We start from the raw sequence: 17,356 nt of genomic DNA, 5'->3' as shown, positions 1-17,356 counted from the left end.
AATAAAACTTCACAGTGCCCAGGACACCTGAGGCATTCTTGGTGCTTGCGCTCTTTAAAAGAACTCAGCAACCTAAAGAATATGACTTACGTCCAACAATTCAGAGTCTCCTTTGCTATACCATCAGATAAAGAAATGTTTTACAAGGGAAATGGAAATATTTTAAAACTCGAGGAGCACAGCGCATCTAAAGGATTTCCGTTTTATGAACTTACGACAAAGCCGGACAATCCAAAAAGTCTTACTTGCTTCACACAAGTCAGACTGTTTTCTCCTGTTACCTATGCTTACATTCACACTCCCATTGACCTGCAGTCTGGCCTTGAGATCCAGTATGAAGGCTGGTGGCAGTACGATGGAGCTGAACACTGCGAGTTCTCCCGTGTACATTTGGAATTTGAAAAGTTAGAAAAGTGCTGGCTACCAAACAAGGTGACTTCCTACTCACCTCCAGCTCAGCGTTCAACATTTTTTAATCTCAACCCCACCTTCGCCAGGCCACCAACACCAGCCAGGAGCCTTTTAAGACATTTTTCCCCTACGACATTTGAATGCATACCGTATTTTAACATACATACCATATGTACTCTATGTACGTCTGTGTGTGATGTATCAAAAGAGTAAAACTTTTTCAGCCCTCCACGAACCAATTTCCCCTGCTGGGGGCGATATCACCGCTGTTGAAAATGCATGTCCTAAACAACAGCTACAAAAACTCAAACTCACATTTAATTGTCTTTTCAAGGCCAGAAGTTCCTAAATCAATAATGATTTCGCACCACTTCAGTCCAAACAATTACATCCGAATCATTTTCAAAATAGAAGCTTAAAATATATACAATCTATGAAATGCATAAAATTGGGCTAAATATTGTTCCAGCAGTCAGTAACGTTCTGGTTAATTTTTTGCATTACTCTCCATTCGTTAAGCTCTATTTGATGCTTGCTCATAGAACCAAAGATTTGATTAGTGTTGAACTTTACACCTTTCAAGAAGCAAAAAAACCAAACACTCTCTGAGAACACATTTTTCTGAATGGCGGCAATTGGTGATTTGCAAAAGCAGATAGAAAATGTCCATAGAAAGCACTGCAATTTTCAATTTACCAAACAAATAAACTAACCTCTGCTGCTCACAAAGACCTGAAAATAAATGGCCCACAAAGTTATCAGTCATAAAAACAAATCAATGTTTCATTAAAAAACCACTGTGCCATCTGCATATGCAACTGAGGAGAAACTTCTCCATCCGAAAAGATTCCGGACTGCTCATGTTCTACCATAACTTCAAAAAACAACTGACAACTGACCCCACCCCAGCATTTTCAAATACTCACGGCCAGAAGTTTAATACGAGTAAGGAACAAAACAGTCACTAACAAATGCAGGATATGTCCTGTCCAGTCCACTACTAGCATGGTTCTGCATTTTTATATTGTTTCAAAAATAGTGAGGGCAAAGAAAGTCCTCTGTATGAGCCAATAAAAAGAACTTCATCATATTAAAAATTGAGCTCACCTACCTTCACTGGTCCATGTTCGTTACTGGAGCCCTGCACCAGCTGGACGTACAACATCATGAAAAGATTCACCACTACCCACTCTCTGTACATTTTGAATATTTCAATATCCACTGATTACTAAGCAGTTGACATCAGGCAGCTAGAGAAAATTGTTTCAAAAGGCATTCTCCAGAAGGAAAATTTGAAACCTCAAAACTTCACATAGAAAACCAAATAATCAGTTCTGATCAAAATCCAACGAAATTATTTCAATTAGGCAAGGTACGCTTTTTTTCACACAATCTTAGGGGTGGGGAGAGAGAGATGAAAAAAATTAAAATGTTCTCATGCTCCAAAAATAATCAGAAGGTGGACATGTCTTCTACCTGAAATTAGAAAGCACTGTAAATTTATTTCATGTCCAGCAAATTAAAAAAATCTCTCCACCGTATGCCGCAGGTTCCAGTTGCTTTGTAAGGAGGTGGTGTGGTCACCAATGCTTACAGCTACAGAAAACTGGAACCCAACTCTGGATTGAAACTTTTTTGCACAACCTTCATGGAAGCTTGCAGAAGCATGTGTCTTAAATCTGACACAGATTTTGGCAGAAAATGCAGAGAAGTCTTGGCTGTAATCCTGTTGCGTCCCTACCAATAGCAGGGCAGTTTTAAGAACTGACTCAAATGTTCAGGGCTGCCGTTATTTTAAAGCAGATAACCTGTAACATGAAACCCCAGCACATAGCTTTGACCTTTGTATCTCAGTAGGATTGCTTAAGAAGGGACCTCAGATGCTCATGCATCTGCTGCCAATGACACACAGAAAGCAATCAAATATGATTTTGAAAACCTGCACATGGACAAAAATAATAAAAACATCCATCCATACATGCAAAAAAAGGCAAACATACACAAAATGACTTTTTAAACAGAAGCTTAGTAACTTAGGTATTTCAAATGAAAAACACTGATTTTTAAAGAAGCAATGATTAGGTTTATTTGCATGTGCCAGGAAATATACTACATTTCTTGTTACAAAACCCATGTTATCACTTTAGTGTGGAATTCTTTAGAAGCACCGGCTAAATAAGCTTTAGAAATGGAATGCCTTCAATGGCTCAGTCTCATAAATGGCAAAATTCTAGGACACATCGAGACCTGCCCTCCTGCTTTCCACTAGTTCCCAATCTTTGATTTCCAGGTTTTGGCCCTTTCAAACCCATTTTTCGCGTTTCTGAAATCAAGAATGGCTTGAGAAATCTCTTCATTGGTGTTCATCACAAATGGACCTAGGGCAGAAAGAGACATTCAGAAAGTTCTGGGTGGCAATATTTTCCTCTACCACTAGAAATGGTATGTGTTTCTGTGGTTCTTAATTTAAAACAAAATCCAAGCACATCTGAAGAGTAAAAGTTTATTTCACAGTGTCCAATCCCCAAGGACTATAAAATGAGTTTTTTGACTAGGTTTGTGTATGATTATTGATTATAAAGATAAAACTTCAGATAAATGCAATGGCATCTCACCCATTCAGTATAGGTTTCTCACCAGCAATGGTGATCTTTTATATTAAAAAGAGTCTTAGATTTGGTTCTATTATAACCATTTTTGTAGTTATTTTTATAACATTAGCTGATGTCAAGAATTGAACCCATGTGATACAACGAACTGACAAATCTTATCATAGCTTTGGTGTCTAAGCAGCATATAAGGCTGTATACTTATTTGAGGATTCTAAGTCATTTTTTGAAAATTGGCAGCACCTATTGACAATAAACAGAAGATTATAAAAATTTCTAGTCAAACAGCATCATTTTTAAAAAGTTTTCTAGGGTTGGCAAATGTTTGCTAGAAGGGCTAGATAGTATGTATTTTAGATTTTGTGGGTCAAACAGTGTCTGTCTCAACTACTCAATTCTTTCATCAAAGTGCAAAAGCAGCCAGAGATAATGCAAAAGTGAATAGGTATGGCTGCGTCCCAATAAAACTTCATTTACAAAAACATGCAGTGGGCAGATGTAGCCCATGGACCATAGTTTGCTGACCCTTTTGTCTAATTGCTGGGTCTGAACTCAGATTTTGCTAAAAATGTACCAGAAGTCCTCCCCTAACCTACCAGGAGGTAACGTGTGTTTCTCCCCTTTTCTTCATATATTGTATGGGTGGAGAGGCACTGGACTGTCTCACTCCCATGATCTGCTAGATGAACAAGGCCAGCTTTTATATGGCATTGACAGTGTCTTTAGAACAGTTGACAGACTTGTTCACTCAGTATATGTCCTCATCCAGTCTGCAGAAGTTCCTGACATTCCTTTTATGGAACTGCCTGCTCTAAGGGGCTTTCTCTGGGAGATTCTGATTAATACATAACCGTATTGCTTAGAGAAAATAACACATTCAAACTTCTTAACCACTGTTATCATATCAACATGGATTTGGTGATCACTATAATTTAAATCTTGAGAAGGAAGACACAGGATAATATGTCTTGATGATGCTGAAATCTTTGGAGACGATGTGGGGAATAGAATACAAGTAGGAAGAAAAAAACCCAGGCATCTAAATTCATTCATTCAATTACCTATCTCTTAAGTATTTATTGAATGCCCATTAAATGACAGACGTTGTGCAAGAAGCTAGAGACATAAAGATGAAAGACAAATAAATGGCAGACTCCCTCTCCTTAAGGACTCAAATCTATCACACAGATATGAAAAGAAATCATTACAAAACTGTGTGAAATATGGAAGGATAAAAGTGTAAAAACTATAAAATCAGCACAGAAAGGGGGAGGAGGAGAAATCCAGGAAAGGATTCACAGAGGGAGTGATGTTTGAGCAGTCACACAAGGAGGAAAGGCATGTTCAGGATTAGCGTGCTGGAGGAATACTGGAGGGATAGGGGTACAGCGGTGGAGGGAAGGATCAAAGGGGGAAAAATGGCGATCTGAAATATAGGAAGAACCCAGACCCTTTTGGACTTTGGATGCAATCTACAGGAAGAAGTTTGGACCTACTTTTGCAGGTGATTATGAATCACTGTAAGGTTAAGTAGGGAGTAATATAATGATTTATAATTTTTAAAGAAAACTTTGGCATCAGGTGTCTAACTTGGGAGGCTGAGTCAATGGTGGAATTGTTAAGGGTATTTGAGATACAGGACACAGGAGGCTTTGGATGGAGCAAGGTGTTTGGTTCTGGATATTTTTTGTTTTTCTTTTCTTTTTTCTTTTTTTCTTTCTTTCTTTTTTTTTCTTTGAGACTGAGTCTTGCTCTGTCGCCCAGGCTGGAGTGCAGGGGTGCGATCTTGGTTCACTGCAACCTCCGCCTCCCAGGTTCAAGTAATTCTCATGCTTCAGCCTCCTCAGTAGCTGGGATTATAGGCATGCACTACCATGCCTGGCTAAATGTTTGTATTTTTAGTAGAGATGGGGTTTCACCATGTTGGCCAGGCTGGTCTCAAACTCCTGACCTCAAGTGATCCACCAGCCTCGACCTTCCAAAGTGCTGGGATTACAGGCGTGAGTCACCGCGCCCGGCCCGGTTCTGGATATTTTAACATAGAGGTACTAGAGGCAATAAAGTGGTTTATCAAGCAGAGGTTTTTGGTACATTGTTGAAACTATGGATCTGGAGCTCATGAAAGAAATTTCATCTGGAAATGGAGGTTTGGACTATATTAGGTAGGAAAGAATAAGAGAGTTATCATATGCAGAATAAACAATAAACCCAAGAGGGTACCCTGGGGAAGACAACTTTTTAAAGGACACGCAGGGGAAAGGGAAATGCAACTTGGAAGATGGGAGCAGGTACTGAGTCAAGGACCAAATTCTTGTGCCTCATAATTTTGCTATGGTTGGGACTTGTGGAGCAGTACTCCCATCCCCAACTATTTTCTGTAAGAATGGTGTGCTTCTAGGCTTCCATTTTGACACTTTCTGGGGTAGTCTGCCATGTTTCTCAATTTATAATGTGCACATGAATCAGGTGGGAATCTTATTAAAATGCAGATTCTGATTCAGGAGGTCTGGAGGCCTGAGATTCTGCATTTCTAACTATCTCCCAAGTGATGCTGATACTGCTGGTCCATCGACCACACTTTAGGGAAACAAGGCTCTGCTATACAGGGAAGCGTTGGAAGCTTGGAATCCCCTAAAGCTAACTGATGAAGCTTATCTCCTCAAATCTTCAAGGAGAAAACTGAATCCAGAAAGCATGTTTTTAAATTGATCAAGTACAAGGGTTGTGAACAAGAAAATTATTTGATAGTTATCTATAATTCTCTTTCAAATTATAGCTTTCATCACTTCTCTAATTAAGCCTCTGAAGCCCCTCTCTTATATAAAATCGTGCGTCTAACCTCTTGTTATGTAGAACTTTGGTATAGTGGAGAGAACATAAGACATGGGGTCAGGAGACTAGGGTTCAAGTCCCGGCTCCACTGCTAACAATCACTTTCCATTAGAGAAGCTACAGGGCAGAGCAACAGATGACCAGCATGGTAAGAGGCAGAAGGGCAGGGTGTTTGGAAAACAGACACCCTGAGTGTGAATCCAGCTGTGTGACCTTGAGTAAGCCAATGAACCTTTGACCTTCTGCTTCTTCATCTGTAAAATGGGCATGAGAGTACCAACCTCATAGGGTTGTTCTGAAGGTTAAATGGATTAACATTAGCAAAGTGCTTTAACCAATGTCTAGGAAATAGTAAATTCTATGAAAGTATCTGTTAAGTAAATAAATAAAATATCTGGATTTTATTTTCTTCATCTATAAAAGAGGCATGACTACATCATGGCTAAGGGTATTTTCTATCCTAACATTCTATGACTTCCTGTGCTTAATCTGTGGACGAATAATTAAGGACACACCTTGATAAGAGGAGAAAGGGTCTTAGCTAACTCATGAGATTTGTACAAGTTCCCAGTCCAAAGATGGCTGTGGCTGCCTTTAAACACACATAAGTAAAAGAAAAATTTAAATGTCTGAGTTTTTAAAAGTTAAAAAACAAAACAAAACGCTTTGCTTCTCAGTAACTGAGCTTTCAAGGGACATATTTATTTTGTATGATTACTGTGGGTTTGTATGTGCCGGTATACCTAGTGTCCCTGTATTCCAAGCCACTGGGAGAGGATCCACATGACCCCAGTGTAGGGTGGCTTTGAGCAGTCCCACTCCTTTGATCTGTCACCTAATTCAGTTAGACTCTTGCTTTTCATTATTGGTACTGAGGAGATTGCCTAAAATAAGACTTCCATCTCACACATCTTTTTCCCACCTAAATGTTAGTTACTAGGAATAAAGATTATGACCCTACTCACTTTGTCTGAAGGCTTTTTCCAGAAAAACAAACTATAATATTGCAGTGCTATTCAGCTGAGAGAAAAGGAAATAAGAACCACAAACCTTTGGAATGGAAATCAGATGCATACAAAATGGTTGTCAAATGCTACAGGCCGAGGCAGGGTACAATTTAATGTTCCCCCTGAAGTAGTTAGTAGAACAAAAAAGAATATTTTTAAAGTAATCCGTGTTCTTTAAATTTATGAGCGGCTGGCGGTTATCTGCAATCATTGTGGGTAACTGGGAATTCATGCAAGGCAGGGAAATGCAATGGGATTTTAATGCATGTTGAATTTAATAATTGGTGAAGTGAATATATGTTTTGTAAGCATTTATCTAAATAATAAAATGTGTTTTAATTGCTTTTAGATGTTCCTTCATTTAATCAAACAACAATGATATTAAGAAGTCAACACCCAAAGAGTTGAAGTAACCGTTATGGGTACTTAAGCCAGGATTTTCTGCCTCTAAGTACAGTACTACTTCCGCTATATCAGTTACCTCTATTCATGTTTTTAAATAAACAAAAAATAACTATTTTCTTAAAAATACTATTCCTACGAGTTCCTTTTTTTTTTTTTTTTTTTTTTTTTTTTTTACTAAAAATGCAATAGATTACAGGACAGTATTGAAATCACCTTTATTTTTGATAAAGATAAAAAGGATGTTAAAGTTCCCAATAGACTGTAGAATCTTTTTTTCAAGTTAAAATTCCTTATGACATAATACAAAAATACTATTTTTGTTCTTCCTACAGTTCCAAACTCAATATCCTACACATAATAGGTATTTAAGAAATGTTTCTTTAAAAAAAAAAAACAGATGAATAAACATCATGTATATATTTCCCTCTGATGACAGAAAAATTAAACAATCCTCAGATTTGTAGATGGAGAGACAGGACAAAAAAAAATCCAGCTATTCTTCCCAACAATACTATCCATGTACAGTGTTTTCAAAGAAAAAGAAAATCATTGTCATTTTGGTCTTACCATGTTGAACAACTGGTTCTCTTAACGGCTCCCCAGCAATTAAGACAAAGTGGTTTCTCTTGGGATCCTAAAGTTAACAAAGAAAACATCAAACAATAAACAGGCATTTTCGAAGGTCAAATTGTGAATAATTTGAAATTGACGTGCTAGCCAAATGGGCGATGTTCCTGATTCTGAATATAATTTTCAAAAATATTTTCTGTGCAACACTCAATATGGAAGTGTTTATTTCTTAAGTTGTTTAGTAGCAAGTAGAACTCAAGAATAAGTCCGGGCCACCAAAATATTAACATTCTCAAATTTAAGAAGGAGAATTTAAATTAAGATTTCTTCAACTGGAAATATCTTCATGACAAACCATGTGATTAAACTGGCTTATCATGGGATTTATGATTTCTCAGTAGCCATATAATTTTTAAAAGGGAAGATTCGTTATGCAAATCCAAAATAAGATGTTATTACTTTTGAAAATTATTACTATTAATGTAAAATATGCCCCAGAAATATTGCACTAAATGGAACCTTATAAAAACAGAGCATCCAAGGGATATCTGCTCACGCAAATTTCCCTCCAAAAGGGTCCTATTACGTTAAAGTCTCTAAAAGATTTTGCTTAGAATTAAGGATTCGATTTTTTTCCTGAAACTGGAAAAAATATTAACCATAATATCCAGTGCTAGTATGGATACAGGGAAAAATACACCTTCGTATATCGTTTGGGAGATTTTCAATTGGTGCAGTAATCCTTCCAGAGAGCAATTTGACAATATGACTCAAAATCCCCAATATTGTTAATGTCCTCCAATTCAGTAATGACAGTTTTAGCAATACAGTGTAAGGGAATTTCACTATTGTAGCACTATTTATCACAGCAGAAATTGAAAACATTTCTCCAAAACCGAGGGGTTGGTTAAATAATTACATGTTTATAAGAAAAACTATCATGTGGCCATTAAAATTCATTTTCTCAACAAATATTTAAGTGTGTAATAAAATATTCATAATGTATTGTAAGTTTTGTAAATATCACAAAATGGCATGTATATACTATGGTTTAAAAATACCAAAATGTTAGCACTTATTATTTCTGAATAATGGGAATTAAAGCAAATTTTATTTTCTTCTTTATGCTTTTCGTATTTTTTTAAATTGCTACAAAAAATTGCTAATTTTAAAAGTTAAAAAGAAACATAAAATAAATATTTCCTAAAGTTTGTGTTTGGGGAATTGTTTTATAATCAAATGCATTTCTGGTTTAACAATCATTAGAGCATTTCATTATATAAAACTAAGTATGTTAAGTAATTCACAGGTTATAATTGTAAGAGTCCTATCTTTATTAAAATCATACATATATCATATATATATATATATACACTTTTCAGTAATTTTATTTATTAGAAATGGCTGTTTGATTTGAAATTAAGGAGAACTGTAGTTTCTGTCAGAAGTGAATTACATATATACTTAGATATACTTATATGTGGTGTTTTGTGCCCTGGTAACTTAATTGAGACAACGTGGCGGTTAGTTGTAACAGGCAGAGTCAGAGGTGCTGCTCGACCTTACCTTGTCCTCATTCTCCTGCATGCCACCTCTAGCTCTTCTTCCTGACTGCTAATCCTGCTAAGAGCGGCTGTAGCCCCATCCCTAGACACTAGGCTGCAGAACTACAGACTTCTCCACTAGACTTCTTTTGTGGCCTCATTTTAGTGCCTGGATATGCTTGGCATTCCAGATTAACTGGTTGGTGACTTTTCTGATACCCCAGCTTCTGCTTTTCTATCTTCATTTCCATAGCTCCTCCCATATGCAAATGCTCCCTTTCTGGGAAGCTGTCTTGTGACTGCCCTGTCGCGAGGAATCCCAAGCTAGGCAAATGGAGGGGCTGCCTAGAGCAGAACTGAGGCACCTCTAAACAACAGCCTCAGCAGTGCCCAGCTCCCAGCCTGCCAGCACATGAGTGACCCCAGAGAAACTGGCAGAAGAACTCCCCACCACATGGAGAAATAATAAATGATTGTTATTTTAAGCCACTAAATTTTAGCGTAGTTACTCACTAATAGATAAATGAACATTATATATTTCTTTTCAGGCTTCTTTTAGGTTTATCTTATTTAGAATAAAACAATAAACAAAGCCAAAATGACTATGTACTTTAAAATGAAGCCTTCAAAATTTTTGAAACTTCACCCCAATTCTAATAATATAGCATATTTCTAAATATGTAAGTCAATATTATACTATATCATACTTCTACTAATGCAAAGCTCTTTAATTAGAAATTATTATGATGTTACTAGTTCCAGAATATTTATTACTGAATTCAATAAAAACTAATAATTAATTCCTTAATCTTCCATGTATTTAATAAAAACTACCGTATTTCACATGACTGAAATTTGTTTCCCTTTCCTGCCTTCAACTTAAAAAATAAATGGGACTGTAGGGTAGAATGGTTTCTTCAAAAGTCTTGATTTACCCCCCACAATCCCAGGGCTGGGATCATTTAATACATCCACTCAGTTATGATGTTTTGATCACTTCTTTACATTTAAAAAAGTCTCTGTTTAACCATTTCAAGGCCTATATTTATTATGTACCATCACTTTACTTATCCATAACCCAACTAGCTATCAAAATATGCAAACATGAACCTAGATGACATTTTCTTTCCTGAACTCGCCTTCTTTGGTGAAATCTAATAATCTTTCCAGATATTCCAGAAAATACAGTGATGATGTGGCTGAAAGTCTCAGTTGCCATTATCTTGAAAAGTCCTTGTCTATGATGACCTTGTCTATGGTGTCAAATGATGAAAATCATGCAAAAGCCAAGAGAATTCAAGACCTATTTAAAACCCAAGTCCTTGCATGGCTCTAAATTAATGCCTTTATGGGATTTGATTTTAAAAACCCATACAAAAGTAGCAGAGGTCCACTTACTACTTCACCCCAACTAACATTCACCATCTTTTGGTGCCCAGACCATGTCTTTTGCTTTGATGCACCTTCTCAGAGTTTCTGGTACAGAGTTAGGCTCTTCTGGGTTTACTTAATAATTTACTTTTTTGAATTGCTCTTGTTATTCCATAAGTATTTTTGTCAAGATATGTCTCGCGTTCCGGCCGGGCGCAGTGGCTCACGCCTGTAATCCCAGCACTTTGGGAGGCCGAGGCGGGTGGATCACAAGGTCAGGAGATCAAGACCATCCTGACTAACACAGTGAAACCCCGTCTCTACTGAAAATACAAAAAAATTAGCCGGGCGAGGTGGCGGGCGCCTGTAGTCCCAGCTACTCGGGAGGCCGAGGCAGGAGAATGGTGTGAACCCAGGAGGCGGAGCTTGCAGTGAGCCGAGATCGCTCCACTGCACTCCAGCCTGGGCCGCAGAGCTAGACTCCGTTTCAAAAAAAAGATATGTGTCAAGTTCCACTGATACCAACAATAAATGATCAAAGCCCAGATGAAAGTTTAACGGTTCACTTAATGTGCTGATAACTTCTAAACTATGAGTATCTACTCAGTTTGTTTCATCAACTATAAATATAAAGCTCAAGATGGCAGTAGAACTCTGAGTATGAATCTAAGGCAGGGGTCCCCAACCCCCAGGCCATGGACCAGTACCAACTGGTGGTCTGTTAGGAACTGGGCTGCACAACAGATGAGTGGCAGGTGAGGTAGTGAAACTTCATCTGTATTTACAGCCACTCCCCATTGCTTGAATTACCACCTAAGCTCTGCCTCCTGTCAGATCAGCAGTGGTGCTGGATGCTCATAGGAGCACAAACCCTATTGTGAACTGCACGTGTGAGGGACCTAGGTTGCAAACTCCTTATGAGAATCTAATGCCTAATGATCTGTCACTGTCTCCCATCACCCCCGGATGGGACCATCTAGTTGCAAGAAAACAAATTCAGGGCTTCTACTGATTCTACCTTATGGTGAGTTATAGAATTACTTCATTATATATTACAATGTAATAATAATAGAAATAAAGTGCACAATACATGTAATGCACTTGAAGCATCCCCAAACCATTCCCAGCCAATCCTGTCTGAGGAAAAATCATCTTCCATGAAACTAGTCCCTGACGCCAAAAAGGTTGGGGACTGCTGATCGAAGGGCATGTTTTTGCATCAGTAACATTGATTATAGTGATATATTACCTGAAAAAAAATTACCAGAAAGAAACTGTGCTTTAGCGTGACTTATGGCATGCATTTGCTCCTACCAGACTTCATTGTTTATACTTCTTGGGCCAATGAAAAGTTCAAACAATTAACTGTTATCAGCTTAAAAACTTAGTGGTTTATTTCATCATGAACTTTTACACATAAACAAGCAAAAAAGTTGTCTCTAGTTTTAATAGGATGTTTTGTTTTATTTCTGTCTTTCAATGTTTATTTTAATCAAATGCTATATATAGTCAAATGTTAATCTTTATTATATTAATAAATTTTCCATGAATAGTGCCAGTTAAAAAGCACTGTTACTCTGAAGTATGGCTTTGATGACAGCCAATGAGGTATTGATTATCTTCCTTGGTCCACTACGGGTGAGCTTGCTAATCCATGAGGCTTAAGACCTTCTCAGTAGGATACCACTATAAACATAAGCCTAAGGGTGAGATGGAGCCTTTCATATCAAACTCTTGTACTCCTGATCGTGGAGCCATCAGGGCAACCATCATCTTAAGAGAAAGTCCAGAGTACCATCAGTAGGTCAAAGCAGCACAGGAAGCCTTAGCCTTTGAAACAGAAGCTATTCTGGGATGACTGGTACTAGCCCAGGATTAAATGTCCAGAGTAGTCTGGAGTTGATTCCAGTCTCTAAGAACTCTGAAAAAGTTCTAAGATGGAACAAGGAAACCTGGAGCAGAAAGAAGCTATGGTCTTTTGCATCATCCCTTCCTTGTCCTCCTCTTCTGTCCTGGAGATTGGCCACTATAGGAGATACTGCCCATACTACTGGTCAACCAGTAGTCAAATGGGTGTGATGGTGGAGAACACAGAAAGGAAGAGTAGTAAAAGTGCAGGAAGAACAGAGCCAGAAAAAAGCCAGGCAAAAAATCAGCTTCTCATTCTTGACCACAATTTAGTGGAAATGGGATTGGCACAGTCACATCTTCCTTCTTTATCAAATCCTCAGGCTAATGCTAGGTCCAAGTGAGGATAACACTGGCTTGGAGCTTGAGTGAGTCAGGGTATCTTGGAGCCTTTTTCTACCTGTAGAAACTGTTATGTTCCCTAAGCCTTCAAGTAGACTGTATAAATCCTTATTAGGTAACATGTGTATGGTATGACTATCAAATTAGATATTTGGATTTATAAACTTTCCAGTTACCATTATTGAGCATTTACAACATAGTAAACCAAATGTTTTCTGCAAAGGGCCAGAGAGTTTTAGGCTTTGTTGCAACTACTCAATTCCACTATTATTGGATAAAAGAATCTATAGACAATATGGAAATGAATGGGTGTGGCTGTGGTCCAATATAACTTTATGAAAAAGGCTTGGATTTGGCCTATTGGACATAATTTACTGACCCCCATGCTCAATCTGCAGTAGATTTGTAACGTATATAATTTCAAATATTCTTTCTAACAATCACTTGCAGTTGGTAGTATTATTTTAATTTTGCAGACAAAGCAACTGAAGCTCAGAGTGCTTTACAAACGTGTCCAAAGTCACAACAGCTAATAAGTAGTAAAGCCGAGATTCAAATTTTCAGAATCTCTTTTCTGCTGTAATCTAAAGGGGACTTTCTACGATTGTGTGGATATAAGTGACACATGCCGCCTTTAAGTGCCGATTTTTTCATATCAATTTTTTTCATAGAAATCTTTCTAAGGTTTTGATGGCTCAGGCTATGCTTATACACAGCAACAATTACAGAATTGCACATAGCAGAATGATGCCACTGGCGCCAGGAGTGCTGCTTGCCAGTGAATTGATGGTTTCAGCTGACTCTTTTCTATGTTGGCTGCACCTGTTCTTCTGACTCACTTCATCACTTCTTTCTGGTGTTCTGTTTTAGCTTCCAACTCATCTGCAATGTGCTCTCCGTGTATTATAGGAAGAACTGAGGTTGCCAAGTTAAACCAGATCATGTTACAAACGACTGATATCAGTAGGTTCTGGCCTATGTGTAGCTTTCATGCCTCTTTCCTATATTGGATTGAAAGATATAAAATAGACATTTTTGTTGATCAAAAGTGGCAGTTTTATACGGCTCAGTCTAATATTAAAGGGCACTGACCCTGACATATGCGTTTTTCTAGGGCTCATGAGGTTTTTCTTCCGTTGACCTCGCAGTTCACGGTGGTGCTGCAGATGATTAAAACAGCAGTAGATTGCTGCCAGAAAAGTGGGCTAAGATCTAATAACTCCTCAAATCCACTGTGCTCTATAACAACAGGCAGGGTCAGAGGGCCAGAAGTCAGTCAGACTGCCTCGGCACTAGTCATCTGCACACTGAAATAGTTTTCAAAGTTTGTTTTTTTTCAGGAGCTTTCGCACAATTTTCTCCTCAATCCTCTTTATAAGAATGACATAAAGCAGTCAGATTGACTAAACAGACTCACAACATGGTGACTGAATTACTCAAGGGCATGAAATAGACATGAGAAAGAAATCTGGAAACTTGGGAATAAAAACCTCCGAAGACTCCCAAAATATCAGAAACTGTATTTAAAGAGCAGGGATTCATCACAAAAAGACTATGAAATGCATAATATCTTCCTCTCAGTTCAAAGTGGGGATTCTTTTTTTTTTTTTTGAGACGGAGTCTCGCTCTGCCGCCCAGGCTGGCACGCAGTGGCACAATCTTGGCTCACTGCAACCTCCGTCTCCCGGGTTCATGCCATTCTCCTGCCTCAGCCTCCCAAGTAGCTGGGACTACAGGCGCCCGCCACCACACCCGCCTAATTTTTTTTATTTTTAGTAGAGACGGGGTTTCACTGTGTTAGCCAGGATGGTCTCGATCTCCTGACCTCGTGATCCGCACGCCTCAGCCTCCCAAAGTGCTGGGATTACAGGCGTGAGCCACCACGCCCGGCCCAAGTTGGGATTATTTTCAAAGGGCTCTATGTGAGTATGCATGTAGATCTATATTTCTACTTCTATAGGGCTGATCTATGTTCACTTCTGCTAAAAACAAAATAAATCAATGGCATAAATAAAGAAAATTAAGAGACGACAAAGATGTGTTGTTTCTAGATTCAAATTTCTAGGGGTAAACAATAGGGACTTTATATGATTTCTGAAGATAAAGAATCAATACAGATAAAACTTTAAAATAAACCCATAGAAATAGCAGAAATTAATGAAAAGACATGATAAACTTCTGATATAATTTCTTCTCCAAGGAAGAGAGAAAAACTTTCAGTTATCCACAACATTTAGGCATTTTCTTGGAAACCAGTAGAAAGTACATGTTAAGAAAGTAAAAGGAAAAGAACATATTTACCTTGTTCTCCACCTGGACACTGTCACCTTCTCCAAGCACTGCTGTGTGATGAGGTTCTATTTTTTTTTGTGCATCATCGGGCCCTACAAAACCAATGACCCACTAATTTAATACCCATTATAGTACATTTGTTATATGGTTACTTATCTGGTTAACTATACAGCACCACAATATTTATTTTAATTTGTGAAATAAGAGACTTGGTAATTTCCTTAAATCTCTTGGTTAATTATATTTGCTATTATTAAAGCCTGAAACTAGTTTGTTTTCAATTTTGAAAAAGGACAAGGAGATGAATCCTGGGTTGTGTTTCCATTTACGCTTTAATGGATAAGCAAAGTCCTTGGCATTATGTGCTCATGTTTACTTAGGTAAATTATAAACTTTATAAGAATTAAGAATAGTTAGAAAAAGTATCAAATGCCATAATTAATTCATTTCCACAAGTATTAATTGAGTACCTACAATGGCCTAGTACTATGGAACAATACAGAGACATGCAAAGTAGATTCCTTTCATAGAAATAATTCAAAATCCCATTGGAGCAAACTAAATCTATACACACAAAATAATCAGAGAATAATTCAACTGAAAAATAAGTTAGTTGGATAGCTATTGAATAACAGCTATCGAACTCTGAATAAGACCCTGTTCTAAATGTTGTGGGAATATTCAGGACAGATAAATTTCCATCTCTTCTATATTGAGGTTTACAAATAAAATAATACAAATGAAAGCGTCTCTTAAAGGCAACGATAAATTCGTAAGCAAAGTTCAATACGAGAACAGGGGTGATGGGGGCTTGTGCAGGTCTAGGGACCACAGATATTTGTCGTGGAGGAGGTAAGACTTGAACAGAGCTCTGTAGGATTAAACCATAAGAGGCAAATCTGGGGAAAAGGGCATTCTAGACAAGAGAAAATATTGTGGTGAAAATTCTACCATTCCTGGAACAGTCTTTTGGGAAGAACGATGGAAATGTAAGCTATCTCCACATCAGGGAAAGCCTTTAAACCCATGTTTATCCATATAAAATTGACAGCCCTTGAGGTGTATGTGTGTGTGTGTGTGTGTGTGTGTAATTACCAGACCTGTTTCTTGGAGAAATGACTCTGATGGCAGAATGTGGAGTGAATTGGAGGGGACAAGACTAAAGTTAGGATGACCTGTTAGGAGTTTGCTGTAACAGTCTAAGTGAAGATGAATTACAGTCTGAATTGAGAAAGTGGCAACAGAAAGATAGGGATGAATTTGACAGGTGGAGTTGAAAAAGAAATCTAAAGGATTTGGCCACAGTGGGAGAGAGAAAAGTCTAACATGATTCTCACTAGGAGCAGAAGAATGTAGCGACTTGAAGATTGCAAGAGTAGTTCTGCAAGAGGAGGCTGCAGATTGGAGAGGCCAAAGTGCACCACAGAAGGCTGTAGAGACGGGGTGAGATTTGGACTAGGTCTTTCAGTCGGGAAAAACCCCGATATGTTAATGGGCAAGAGAAAGAATATTTCAAATTGAGTGAGCAGCCCATAAAATGTCTTGGGAGATACCCCTGCATGCCCTTTTGGGATGTAAATAAGGGCATTCATGTGACAAGTTGGAGCTGAATGATCAATAAAGAAATGCTTATTTAAATGAAAACAATAGCTTAGCAATTATTATGTAAACAGAAACATAATTTGTGAATTTTGGACATATCGGTTGGAGTCCAAACAACTATATTTTCTAGAGAAGTCCTTCCCATCTCCACTTTGGAAATAACCAATATGAGGCAGCAGAGTTCATTCTGATGCTTGCAAATATGAAATAGGATTCTAACAGAGCAGGAGTTCTTAACGTGGAGTCAATGTCCTCCCAAGGAGTCCATGGATACAATTCAGGGCATGGGTGGACTTGGATAGGAGATAAATTACATGTTTACTTTCACTAACACCTAAATTGAAACGTATCTTTTCCTCCAATCATGAAGGTAGCCAACAAGCCACAGTAGTAGTATAAGCTGGGCTGACGACTTTGTCTGCAGCAGAAATCATAGATATTTTCATATCACTTTATGGTTTTG

General features: G+C 37.9%; 2 protein-coding genes across 3 annotated transcripts in view; both read right to left on the bottom strand.

The window, feature by feature from the left end:
- The window catches only part of VEGFD (vascular endothelial growth factor D), a 39,830-nt gene extending 37,744 nt beyond the window's left edge, over positions 1–2,086 (bottom strand). Inside the window, exon 1 of the mRNA XM_023198946.1 lies at positions 1,523–2,086. Coding sequence (XP_023054714.1) covers positions 1,523–1,612 — 90 coding nt within the window. The 5' untranslated portion in view covers positions 1,613–2,086. The remainder of the gene's footprint in view (positions 1–1,522) is intronic.
- Positions 2,087–2,471: 385 nt separating this feature from the next.
- PIR (pirin) overlaps positions 2,472–17,356 on the bottom strand; it is a 113,142-nt gene continuing 98,257 nt past the window's right edge. For both annotated transcript variants that reach the window (XM_023198948.1, XM_023198947.2), the window contains exons 8-10: positions 15,301–15,383; positions 7,832–7,898; positions 2,472–2,789 (exon numbers count right to left, since the gene is read on the bottom strand). In XM_023198948.1, the coding sequence (XP_023054716.1) occupies positions 2,677–2,789; positions 7,832–7,898; positions 15,301–15,383 (263 nt within the window). In that variant the 3' untranslated portion in view covers positions 2,472–2,676. The remainder of the gene's footprint in view (positions 2,790–7,831; positions 7,899–15,300; positions 15,384–17,356) is intronic.

This window comes from Piliocolobus tephrosceles, chromosome Y, assembly GCF_002776525.5.
Source record: "Piliocolobus tephrosceles isolate RC106 chromosome Y, ASM277652v3, whole genome shotgun sequence".
Taxonomy (NCBI): domain Eukaryota; kingdom Metazoa; phylum Chordata; class Mammalia; order Primates; family Cercopithecidae; genus Piliocolobus; species Piliocolobus tephrosceles.
This window is presented reverse-complemented; position numbering and strand designations above follow the sequence as displayed.